The sequence below is a fragment of the Tubulanus polymorphus genome, chromosome 7, assembly GCF_964204645.1.
Source record: "Tubulanus polymorphus chromosome 7, tnTubPoly1.2, whole genome shotgun sequence".
NCBI classification, from domain to species: Eukaryota; Metazoa; Nemertea; class Palaeonemertea; order Tubulaniformes; family Tubulanidae; genus Tubulanus; species Tubulanus polymorphus.
The window spans coordinates 1,587,558-1,601,219 of NC_134031.1; the positions used below are offsets into that span (position 1 = coordinate 1,587,558).

At 36.8% G+C, this 13,662-nt stretch overlaps 1 protein-coding gene across 1 annotated transcript in view; it reads left to right on the forward strand.

Annotated features, from left to right (window-relative positions):
• Window positions 1-247: 247 nt before the first annotated feature.
• The window catches only part of LOC141909369 (TBC1 domain family member 2B-like), a 38,840-nt gene continuing 25,425 nt past the window's right edge, over window positions 248-13,662 (forward strand). Inside the window, exons 1-8 of the mRNA XM_074799817.1 lie at window positions 248-307; window positions 5,630-5,761; window positions 6,146-6,323; window positions 6,880-6,952; window positions 7,039-7,146; window positions 7,734-7,763; window positions 10,653-10,872; window positions 12,306-12,558. Coding sequence (XP_074655918.1) covers window positions 5,710-5,761; window positions 6,146-6,323; window positions 6,880-6,952; window positions 7,039-7,146; window positions 7,734-7,763; window positions 10,653-10,872; window positions 12,306-12,558 — 914 coding nt within the window. The 5' untranslated portion in view covers window positions 248-307; window positions 5,630-5,709. The remainder of the gene's footprint in view (window positions 308-5,629; window positions 5,762-6,145; window positions 6,324-6,879; window positions 6,953-7,038; window positions 7,147-7,733; window positions 7,764-10,652; window positions 10,873-12,305; window positions 12,559-13,662) is intronic.

Consider the following 13,662-nt stretch of genomic DNA (forward strand, 5'->3'; position numbering starts at 1 on the left):
AGTTGTATATCATCGTCTTATTGCTGTAAATACGGGATTCGAACCCTGGCGAATTCTACCATTTTTATTTTCATCATTCAAATATTTAACTTCATCGAGTTTGTGTATATTCATTGTATTCAGTTAATTGCATTTGTGGATTTTGGAAATGTTTTGTATCAATTTGGGTCCAATAAAGATACATTATACTTTGCGGTACGGAATTTGAACTTCCCCGTACAGCCGTCCTTCATTTCGATATGTCCCTGCTACGCTCGAATGCGCGCGGATTTGGATCGTCTATCTGGAGCTATCTTTCAATGACACGGTGAGGAGATTTTAGTATTCTTAGCTAGAAAAACACGTGAAAAAATGTATCAGCTATGAAATTAGGTCGTCACGGTTTTTCGTAGATATCTTCTTCCTTATCTTGTCTCGTCGAGGAAATCAAATAACTGCCTTCTTCGATTCGAGTTCGACTTCGAGTTCTTCTTCGGCGGTTCGGCTTCCGCTCCTCTTCTAGCAACTTCCCAGGATATAATAGGATGAATTTAGTAAATGAAAGTAGGTGTCGTGTTTAGGGGAAATCTAACTCTATCTTTTAACAATGCAACTGCAGAAAAGATAAGTTTTACCTAAAAAAAAAATTCACCCCTTAAATTGTTCACCAAAACACATTATCATCCACATAGCCCTAATCCTGTAGTGTTGCTGGGATTGGAACCTTCAACCTCTTGCATGCGAATCGAGCATGCTAACCACTAGACCACCGAATCAATGTGTCAGACTTTGGAAATTTGTTTTGAATGAAATCAGTGACCAGTCAACAGTGGTAACCAGTCAGGTGTAGTGATCAGTGGTGACCAGTCAGCTGTGCTGGTGACTCTATTCACTAACATTACTCTGTTATTGCCAGGTTTATTCAGTAAAACAATTCTTAGTCCAGACAGAAGTTTATTATTTAGGCAAAACTAGGACATGAAGAAAATAAAACTAAAATGTTAAACCCAGAATGACTTTCTAGAAAATCATGCTTCTCGGTCCACGGAAAAACAATGTCTCCATATCTTATCAAATATTCTAAGAATTTTCATTCAAAGTAATGATTTGGAATTTTAGAAAACAAATCTAATCTTTTTGATCAAGTTTTTTTTACATTATGATATTAATGTGTATTGAATTTGTGTAATTTTTTGAAAATATGTGAAATCAGTTTCATTCACACATATTTCTGTAGATCGTAAGTGTTTCGGTTGAAGAAATGAAAAAAAAAAGGTACTCAAAATCTAATGGACTTGTAGCCCGTGGGTCTGAGCCTGACAAACAGATTACAATGCTGTTGGTGTCCTATAAAAGCGGTCGAAGACTTGGGGAATTACAATACTTGTAAAAATGTCAATTGTATTTTGGCGTCGAACAGTTTTAGAAATTAGTTTTTACATATAATTGAATGACCTTTCGTCAAATATATCCATATGCAGAGATATCAATGAGGACGGTGACGGCGACAGATGTTCGTGAGATAATGAATAACGATTGATTCACTATCGAACGTAGGCCTATACCCGGCGTTCCCTCGCGTTCCCTCGATCTGATCAACAGCGTTAGTGATCATATCGATTTAATCCTGTTCAGCTGTCATCTAACGACGTACTGCATTCTGGGAGCTAGCTGTAAACGACAGATATCCAGCCAGCCTGTCGTCTCTCTCCGCGCGAGTAACGTATGCTGCTGCTGCTGTGTTTCCTATATGATCGATGATTCGTAATCTCGTCCCGGGATGAAGCTATAAACAACCAGAAAAATAAAACTGGTCCGCCGGAATTTCGATTCGGGATTTATATGAATTTTTAACGCGTTTGTTGATATCGATGATGTTTCGTCGTTTTTATTCGTCGTCGGATTAAAACGTCGCGTTGATTAACGGAATATCAATTCAGCGTTTACTTCATCGAAGGTAAAGAGAAAACTGAAGAAAGCGATGAGAAAATAATTTCCTTTTTATTAAGATTCGTTTATTCGTTATGATTAAGATAATTTCTACATGAGCTGTTGTCATTTTTACAAGTTTCAACCTTATATTTGTGTGTGCAGTTTCCATTTACTGCGGGAATTTAATTTAACATTTTAACATTGATTCCGGGTGATTGTAAATTTCATCTGAAACAAGCCTTCTATTCATTGAGGAATAGGGAGGAGTTGTACTTCGATGAGAAATACTTCTGAATCATTTTCAATAATTGGCCCGAAGATAAAAGAATAATACGTGCAACAGTTTTAGAATTAATGATGAATCATCATGTGACACGGCGAGAACCGATCACTTATCGATCATTAAATTCCGTGTAAATCCGGAATCTTGTTTTAAACTTGAAACTTTTGAACAAAAAACCATAAAACTCCTAGTTGTTTTACTAGCGCAAAATATTTGATTATCGTCTCAAATCGTGATCGGAATTCGATGTTGTACGCAAAATTGTATTGATATTTTCGTCTAGATTTAAACAAACATGCCCTCTAAATTTCCTGGTGCCATTTTATTCCAATTATTTGACATATCGTTTTAGACTGAAGAAACGTGGCGTAGAAACCACACGAAATATTTCTACATTTAACTTCATTCAATTATCGTGGGATTGGAATTTAGAAATCACGCTACGGAGTGAATCCTTTATAATTGCAACATTTTACTGACAGTTCTCTCGTTTCCTGGGGCTGTGTTTACCCCCAAACAGGACGCTTGCCTCTGGAGAATATGTAAGATATACATATAATGTTTAATGCATATAGAATTATTGATTTTGTTCTATTAAATTGAAAATTGGCATATTTTTAATTGTACCATATTGTATTGTCTGCCTCACTATGGCTATGTTTCGTGTTGCTACGCGGCTGCATTTTTTAGTAACGGGTATTTTAATGAATCTACGTAAAATAGAGAATTTTTAGTTCGAGTTTGATGTCGGTACTTATTACTTGCATAAAAGAATCGGTGTTTATTTCAAATAATTGAACGTCGAGTGAAATCAACCATGGCAACAAGGTAGATCCAACAAGGTAGATCCAACGAGGTAGATCCAACAAGGTAGATCCAACAAGGTAGATCCAACTAGGTTAATCCATCTAGGTAGATCAGATCCTAGTGGAGTAAGAAAAATGAATGTTAGTCGCTGTCTTCAGGAACGGATCCAGTGACTTGTCACATCTCAACAGGTTGTCTTCATTGACAAATTAGGAAAGGGCGCTCAAAAATATTTGAAGGACTTCTACAAGTCTCACAAGTGCCGCTGGATCCTCACAAGTGCCCTTGGATCCTCACAAGTGCCCCTGGCCCTAGTCTTTGTAACATAGTAGATATTATCCCTGTGGAGTCGTTTGGCAGTCGTCGAGATGATTCCGAGATTCTCACAATGACCTAATTAACTGTCTCACATACAAATTATACCTAGACCAAAAACATAGCATAAAGGATTCTTATATTCAAGATAATTGATATATGATTAGAGACTTAATTGAGTACGTTGATAATGGAAATTTAGAATCGTTTTTGATTCCTTGCCCTAAAAGACATGTAGTAGAGGAATCATTGAAGATATTGGAAGTAATTGTCAGTTGTCAGGCATTCTTGTTGAATCAATCGAATCCAGGGACGGATTCAAATGAATGAGTCATTTTTTCGCGACGTATTAATTTTCTAAAAATAGAATTTGTTACCTCAGCACGAAATAATTGTCAATCAGGAATTCGGTCGAATTGATGACGGGGGACGACAGTGGTTACCGTGCGAGTGAGCGGGTAACCGGGTGATTCATTGATCGTGTTTGAAACGTGTTAACAGCTCTGTATTCCTCCTCCTCGTCCTCCTCGTCCTGTTAGAACAGGATATTATTGTCCGTTTCTATTATTCATCTCTGTCGATACGACACAATTCAAATAGACTTGCATCAGTTGGCTTTCATTTATATCTAGAACCAACACGATTGACAGCTAGCTGCTGTTTTAGTGTAAATATGAATTATTGTCATCGCGCCAAATAATCATAAAACTAGGGCTAAAAATAATACCTTGTTTCTGATAATCTGCTTCAAGTAAACTGCATGCAATTTGTAATCAGTTCATTTCTATAATTGCCGGGTTCGTTTTGATAAAGCTAAGAAATGATATGTTGTTTCTCCTAATCGGTCGGGTCACTTCGTCAACTGCTGTCTGTAATGTTTAGGTGAAAGTAATGTTTAGGGTAGATAGGCGCCTGTTCAACTTTTAAGCTCAGCAAAAATGAGAAACAATGTATCAATTTTTTTAGCCTAACGTTTGGATTTTCATTTGTATGAATTCAACTACGGCTGCAGCCGAGGGCGTGTAAACCACTTAATAGGATTTCCATGAAGGAATACGCGACATTTGTGAACATGAATGCAGTTTTGCATAAATGCACGATAATCCCTTCGCGATGAAGAGAGAATTGTTAATGTAATGGATTATAGGTTTTTACCTTGCGTTTAAAAGGCTAAAAAATTGATACCTTGTTTCTCCTAATCGACCGGGTCATTTTGTAAACTAAAATAGAATTTGTCATCAGTTCATTTCCATAGCTACGCGGTCTGTTATGGTTAGCTAATGGACGCTTCGTTTTAGAGTTCATGGTTAGCTTGATCCTGATTTGAAAAAAAGTTATGTACAGGGTAGATAGGCGGCCGGCCGGGGCAACTTATAAGTTCAGCAGAAATGAAAAATAGGGTATCAATTTTATTTAGCTTTACTTCCATATTTTCCTTAATGGACGGGATCTTTGAGAGTTTTATAATTGGACCAGAAAAAAATATCAGAAACATACGGGACTATGACCATCTAAGTTCTGTAGTCGATCCAACAACTTTACTTAAGACCTACGTTTAAGACCTTTTGGACTTGAGTGACGATTTTTCAACTCAATTGTGAAAATTGGTCGCCATGTTTTTCATATGTTTCTAACCTCAGGGATATACTATGATAGCGATATATGACAGGATTTGAAAAACAAAGCTGCTTGTCATCCTTTTGTTACTGATAAAACACATGCCTCCAGCTCTGAAAATCTGTGACAGATTTCTATAAAATGAATTGATAACACGTGACATTTCAATCAGAATATCCATCTGACATTTACATCTCTGTAGTGGTGGTATATGCGTTAGCACGACATTCTCCACTCGACCTTGTCCTGTTTAGCCCATAAACAGCATCTGCATTTCTTATTAATTCATCGGGGTTCGATGACATTTAAATTTGCCTTGGAGAGAAACGATAAGGACAGAATTCTGCTGAACAAAAAGCTTAAAGTTGCTGGTGACAGCCTTCTCAATTCATTGAAATTATGATAGTCATAAATGGGCTTCAAGGCAGATTGGTTCGTATCAATTCTGGAATTCTCTTCTGGCGTGCTAGAATACGCTATACCTATCCCGGAATAGCATCATCTGTAAACCCTGAAGCTGCTGTTAAGTTATTAGAGTCTGTGATCCAGAATTGATATTCCTAAACCAGAAAACATTCAATTGAAACCTGCCTTAAATATCAACTTTTAAAAACTAAATTCTGACTTATTACAAATTCATCAATCGATAGATTGAAATAATATTCACTGTCATTTATGATTTGTGTTTAATTTCAGGATGGGTAACACAGAGCTCCAAGTTCCGTCAAATAGAAACTATTGCTCGATTTTAATAAGAATTTCTAGATAGACGCACTATGTCAGGATGGCACAGCCTTTCCGGTTACCTCGGCTTCAAGCAAGGAGGAAGTAAGAATCTTTTACACAAATCTTTAATATGCATTGTAATAAACATCGTTATCTGTCACATAGATCTTCAATATAAAACCACTAAATCCTCTAAACCGAAGAGACAGACATGAATCTCTCAAGAAATAGTTTCAATATTCCTCTTATATCTGGATACCCCTTCTTTCATTTCTATGGACATAAGCAAGAACAGCATTTTTGTACATCCAGTATTTCTCTGATAGGTATACTGCAAATTATTATAGAAGAATCAACAAATGGAAATTAATATTAATGCTTGTTCCAGCACTTAAGTTGTTGATTATCCATAACCAGATATTGGTTCATCTAATTACACATTACAAACAGCAATGATTTTAATGTTTCTTGTTTTTAATGTTTCAGCACTCGGTCGACTGAAAACACAGAAACGTTTGTGGTATATATTTGAAGAAAGTCGTTGTTGTTTGTTGTATTATAAGAATCAAGAGGATGTGATTCGTCGGCCTCCGCTCGGTTCGATTGATATCCGTGGAGCATCGATTTGTCTTAATCTCGATCAAAACAATCAGTTCATTATCAGGTACCGGTAAAAATTATTCGAAATATCGATCTGCGCAGCTGTGTCCGTTAAACCCCTAGACTGTGAACTGTGTTTGAACTCCTTTAACTGCATTTCAATCTTGTGTTACCCATATTCTATGTCTACAAAATAATAGTAGTCCAGGAGCTAGCCCAACTTTAACTTGAGAGAATCCCACATACAATGAGAGAGATGAAGTCGGAAAAATTTCCTTTAAGCTAACAATTTATTCAACATTTCAGCTACCCCGGTATAACCTAATGATCTTCAGGAATACTGGGTATACCTTATAATACTTATATCAGTGTAGGATTCTTAATTATGGTTAGCCCCACTTTATTTAAAAGTTTGAGCACAAAAGGTCTATTGGTCTACTGGTTAGCACACTTGCTTTCTACGAGACCCGGGTTCCATCCCCGGTCAGTGTGCAAAATTTCACTGTCACGGTTAGAATTCTGTGAAACACTTCCCTTAGTTTCTGGGGTTTTTTTCAACGCAGCTTTCGAACCCAACTTCTAGCAGCAAGCTTCTAACAGCACAGTTTTTTTAATTTCAGTTCAAAGAACACAGATTACATATTCACAGCTGATAACCATGAATCTATGATGATATGGCTTCTCGGATTACAGGTAGATTGCTTCATCATTTTCAAAGTGTTTGACATTTTTCTAATAATCGCTTGATGTTTCGATTTCTATTTCATCTCGTTTTTCAGTCAAAACGTGATGCGTATTCACAGAGATCTCCAGACAAAACTGAGGTTAAAGATAAACCACGGTGTTCGACGTCTGTTGTTAAAAACAGCGGATTCGCGAATAGAAGGGTGAGAAATCATGAGACTGAAACTTTATTTCACATGGGAATTAACCATAAACAACTGACTGAACCTTTATTTCACACAGGAATTAAGTATAATAAACAAACAAAAAACTAAATTCAGTTAAACTTTTTCTTTACAATGTGCAAATAATCAACCTCTTCTCGAAGGTTCATGTAAATGCCAAAATTACTGACTATGATATCATTTTTAAGGTTTTACGATGAAACAATTTATAGTTTTTTCGAATATTGAAACATAATTTTCATTCAGAAAACAGTTACACCGGATACATTATATATGTTCCATATATCGGGGTAGTTATAACTAGATATGACTGTGTACATGTATATGTGAACACTGACAGGTGATTTGTGAAAACGTATTAAGGATATTCTGATAATGATATGTGTGAAACGCTGATAATTTCTCGATATTTTTAACACTATATTCTAAATAGTTTCGTGCTAAAACAACTTCTAGTACTCCGCTCTCATGCTGAAATGTGTACGGGTGGTTTCTTAAAATGTATTTATTTTTTCATTTTGACGAATTATGAGCTGAAATGTTCAATGTTTTTCTTTCGTTGGCAGGGAAACTCCTTATATAGATCTATGACGTGGGTAATTAGTCTATTCTTCAATAATTCGATTAATGGAAGATGATGAAGTTTTCCTCGGCGTGGAATTCTGTGAAGCCCGAAATAAGCTCTGAATCTGTGAAATCCTCGCTTCATGGAATTAGTGCTAAAATGTGTTGATCGGTTGTGGGATTTCGTTGTATCTCGCTGCTTCTCAAAGTTGATCCGAGTTTTGACTACATAGTTTATTATTGGACTCTTAAGACCCCCAACTCCATAACTGTTGCTTAGAATTTGAAAATGAATTAATTTTTGAACTCTTTAGTTGCAATTTCAACCAACAAAATGTAGAGCTGGATCCATAGTTTGAATTCTTAACTCATTCCGAAGAAGACGTGGTTGCTGAATTTTACATTTTTATGGATGCTGGGCGCAAGAATCCGATGACTACAATATCTATTGTTATAACTGTGTAGGATGTTTGAATATTTCTCAGATGAGAAGCAGCGATCTATAATCGATGAAATGGGGTCGGGTCGTTGCATGTTTTAGTTCTGTTTCGTATTTGCATGTTCATGTTTCTGAAACCTTTCTTCTGTTTGAAAAACGAATCGTTCTTTTCCAAACTGCTACTCAATACACGTATGATCACCGCCTACGTTCGTATCGTTTTTGTCGCCTTTTTTTATCGGAAAATATGAAGTTGTAACAACGTCCATAAACGGTGTACATGTTTATTGCCTAGTGACGGAGCTCTCACCTATCGTTGTGTCGTCATGACCAGATTTCAAGTGTTTATTCTGTCTCAATAATCATATAGAATGTCATAGGTTACCTTTATATAATAAATCCATTACGTGTAATAATTATTTATGATTTGATATTTACCGGTAGTTGTTCGCACTGATATCAGAGTTAGAGTTGTAGAGGAACCATGTTAACCTGATATCAATCAGTAAATGAGAAGACTGGTATTGTTGTGTGGGATCGATGATTTTATTAGAAATTATCAGGTTTTACCACTTTCGCATAGAATAGCTTCATCAGGTCGATCAGTCAGTGGAGAAACAACAGTATTTATAGGGAGAGTGACACTAGAGGGTACAAAGTGCGACTTAGCACCCAGTATTCTCAAATAAGTTTTTTACTCTCCCCATGAAGTTAACTTATTGGAGAGTACTGAGTACTAAGTCACACTACGTACCCTCTACGGTCACTCTACCTATAGATACTGTTGTTTATTCATTGACTTTACTCTTATGCCCGATGAAGCTGCTATGTACTAGAGCAGAGAAAGCTCGTAATTTCTCATAGAATCACTGTAACTACAAAGCCAAACTCAGGTAACACTAAGATCCTTACGGGTCGGATCTTTTGCCACCTGAGTTAGGTTTAACGTCTTCTTCGTATTTGCTGGATTTGATATCAGTAGTGTAATAGTTTACAGCATTAATGAATGGTTTATGAAGAGGTTTATATGATTAACTATGACGTCAATTATAACCGATATACGGGGTGTGTGTGTGTCGTTGATATTGTTGAGTTTGTTTGATTATCTGTTTAATCAGGTGGTTCTAGTATGTAATAGGCAGATGCTGTCTATTAATCATATACCTGAATTATACCCTGGGATCCAGTTTAACTGTCAGTTAAGATTTGATTAGACTTGTTGGAGTAGAGTCGAATTTAATCGAGGACTTAAAAAACTGGCTCAGGGAGGGTTTATAGTAATTATCGGTGTTAGATCTCCTAGAGTATAAGGACCTACCGCATCCATTCCATACATGTAGGTTAGATATAGGCTATAGGTATCAGGAACCCTCGATCAATAGTCTTAAGCCTAGCGCACATCGATGTGAGCGAGCTTACGATTGGTAAGCGTCGATCTATCTCCAGTTCCAGCCAGTTGCCCATGTTCTATTTTTGAGCAACTGGTTGTACTCAATCGCAGTCATATCCGTCGATGTGCGCGCTCTGGATCTCGACGATCGACACGCGCCATGCAGTTGCTGCAACTGACCGGTTGTAACTAGATTTCGATGTGCGCGGGGTAATCGTTCGGTAGCAACTAGTTGTCTCCGATCGCAGTGTCGATGTGCGCTAGGCTTTAGACCGATTGAGGAATTCATTGAGTGTAGAGTTAAACCTGGAGTCAACTGGAGATGGTTGAACAACACCTGTGTATTATATAGTATGTAACAGATGTCTGGACTAGTCTCAGTTCTATACGTTTGATAAGCAAGAATCACTTCGATAATCTTCTCATATTCACTTATAAACAGGAGTAGTAAACACTATAGGATTCAGTTCCACATTTCTTACGGTTAGAATTTGACTCTTAGGTTTGAAACGACGGAAACGAACTGCGGTTTATTTTAACTCTAAGCGAACTTGACTACGAATACTAGTTGAAAGTGGTTTCTACTTCTTTTTTAAAGATCAGCGACTAAAAATATGAAAATACTCTGAATCTGAATAATTTCTTGTGGATTTTCAATCAAATGACTTATCGTTATCAAATTGCTCTCATTTTTGGTGAAAACTACTATATTTAGAGATATCAGGTTGTCCGGTCTACAATTAGAGATATCAGGTAGTCTGGCCTATAATTAGAGATATCAGGTAGGCCTATATAGTCCGGTCTGCTTTGAGGGTCAAACTCTGAGAACTGTGAATCTGGATCTCTGTATCTAGTGATTGGTTGATGGTAGAACTAGGACCCAGTTCCATAGTTCTGAGACATGAATGTCAACGTCAGTTCACTCATCAAAAATTATCTCGAATTCTATCTTAGAATTAACTCATAACTGTGGAACTGGATCCTGAATATTGTGGTCTCGAGTTCATTCTGTAGGATTCTATGATAGTTTCATTCAGGCGTCTGTTGTACAACTATGATCAGTAATTCTCACGTTTTTTTTCTGCGTTTTAGAGAATTTCCGAGCCGAACGTTTCACCGATCGTGCGCGGAGGCAGCGTAAATAAAGACGACAGCCATGTTTTTACGCGCGGAGGCTCGTTAAAGGCGTCGACTCGGTTATATCGTATGAAACGTGAATCACACACGCCTCCCGTTCTGTTGCAACGAATGGATACAATTGACAGCGAGAAAGATTGCGATTCCGTTAAAACTATTAATATTCCTACGCAAGGTTTGTTACATAATTGGTTTGGTCCGTCTGTGGACTCAGTCCTACAGTTCTTGGATCTGAAATAAACCCCTGTTTCATTTTCAGGGGCACAATTCAAATCAATGAACCTAGTTAATAAGAGGGATAACTAACTGGGTCTGTTTAAAGATGAAATTTGATTTGAATTGAACTAATTTTTTACTCTTAGTAAAACTTAAGTGACAAATGGGTCTCGTGGCGGAAATGGGTCTCGTTCTCTAGATAATAGTAAGACTCTCAGAATGCAGTTGAGACCAAGTCACAAATAACTGATTTTATTACAGCTTTCCTTATTAAACTGTGGCCTTTGATAACCGTCTTCAAACTAAATACAATACCGGACAAACTCAGTTTTACTGTTGTTCTCAAGTTGATATTTGACTTGAGAAGAGTCAGAATATTGGAAACAAACCAATTTTGACTCCAACACCAAGTCTTGGTGTGTACTTCTAAAACAAGTTCTATGGCCATCATTTTTGTCTTAAAAAACTGTACATATAATCATACATGTACTAGTCCTATATGTAATGAATGTTTGTCTCGTGGTAAACTATCAGACAGTTGGTGACATGTTGTTGCTTCAGTGTGTCATACATATCAGCCTGCATCTGCTTGGTCATAAATATGAGTTATATTAGAAATAATTTACACATCACACAAGAATAACCAAGCTGAACACATGAAAATCCGTATATTCTTGTGAAATGAATACCGGTATTTCTTTACGCGGCTGGGCGCGGGGACGACTGTGACAGCTGCATAAACACAGCGAACACACCCCTCAATTTTCATTCCGAGTTTTCAGTCCCTCGGCAGACGCGCGATACACGACGTAATTACATCAGACGCTCCTTCAAAAATACAGTCTTTATTTGCAATCGATGAAACACTTTTGTTATAACCGATGAAATCGCCATTTCTCAATACGTTTATTATTGGAGCTTGTATCGTATTTCATCAATTGAAGAAATGATGATGAATTTTGTTCTGAAATGGGAAACATTCTTTAATATAGTGTTAGATCGAGCTCTAACTGAATCATGCTCCGTTTCTAATGAGTCAACTTTGACTCAAATCTTAACTTAAACAACTGTGTAACTTGGTACTGAATGGTAAATACCTGGTAATACTACGTCTGGGGCGGATTTAGGGGGTCCGGACCTTGCCTTTTCATTGAAGTGGCTCTTTTCGTCAAGACAGGGGTTGTTAAAACCTGTAAATTTGATACTCATTCTTTCAGAAATTGCAACCTTTTGCATGTTTTGCTTCAAAAATATCTAACACCGTACCAAGGGCAGCCTTTAACTAGGCAGCTTCATGAGTGAAATGCCTTTCTTCTGGACCCCACCTTCCAATTTTCCTAGATCCAACCCTGATAGTTGATCATAAGATTTTTGAATATTTCCTATATTTAGGAATGAGATACGAGGATACAAGTGGACCGGATAGTCAACTGAATAGTAAAAAATCAACGGATAACGTATCGAGTATCGGTGGATCGACGAGGGACAGCGATGACGAAGCAGACGTATTCGACTACGAATCGATGTCGATGCCAGAAGTTTCAACTCCGTGTCACGAACATTTGAAGAAGAAACTTTCCGACACTTCAGATTATCACAGTAAAGCATCGACGAGTACGGTTCCTGACGCTCACGAGCGCTCCAGGTAATCTTTGTCTGAATATGAATTTTGTTTTGCAAAATACCTTTTTTTGAATGTGGTATTTGAAGAAATAAAAAGGTAACTACATGATGCAGTCATAGATCCAGTTTGTTTCTAATTGAATCCAGTTCCACAGTTGTGAGATAATCATTGATGAAACATTCTGAATCCATGTTGTGACAATGATGTAGAAAATTCCAGGTATTCATTGAATGTCGATGCATATTTGAAAATCGATGTTAATTATTGCCTGGAACATTTACCAAAACCTGAATAAGAGTTTTATTGCACAAAACACCTCTTTTGAATGTGGTATTTTTGAAAGGTAAAAGGTAAACTACATGTTACATTTTGCTACATTTAGTTTCTAATTGAATCCAGTTCCACATTCGTAAGATGAAATTTCACTCTCAATAATCATTGATGAAAAATTCTGAGTCTATGTTGTGACGATTATATATAGAAAATTCCGCTATTAGAATGAAAAATAAAATCTGAAATGTTTCTTCGAGCTGTAGTTTATTTGAAGTTTCGACTATATCCTGATATTCTCCTTCAGAAAATCTTCTGATTTTTCATTAGTGTAGGATTTTCTATATTGACTTTTGATAATTGAAAGTAAACCAATAATTTAAACTGATGAGTTAAATGCATTTCACAGCTGTCGAACTATATTTCCTGATGTTCATATCTTCAAATCAGATTTTTTCTTGTTGACTGAATTTTAAGCAGTGTTCAGCATTGATTTGTTCTAAAGACCTATTAACCGAGTACAATGTAGGCGTAGAGTACTGTCGCACATCGGGCGACCATTCTACATCTCACATCCCTAGAGGCTGATTGATTTTATGATCTATTATTGGATATTGTTTGATAAGTTACAGCTGTTGCCGCAGTTTCAACGTTCAATCTTTTGTAGCAGAAATTATTGAGAGAAATATAGGATCGGTCTTTAATAGAATAGCTGTATAGTAATGTACATCGGTATTCTATCCCCCAATCCCTGTTCTGCATTTTCATTGGCAGATCTCGATTTAGAACCATTGCATCAGTGATATTACATCATATTTCATGATGTTACATCTGATTGTAAAAAAAAATCAGTGG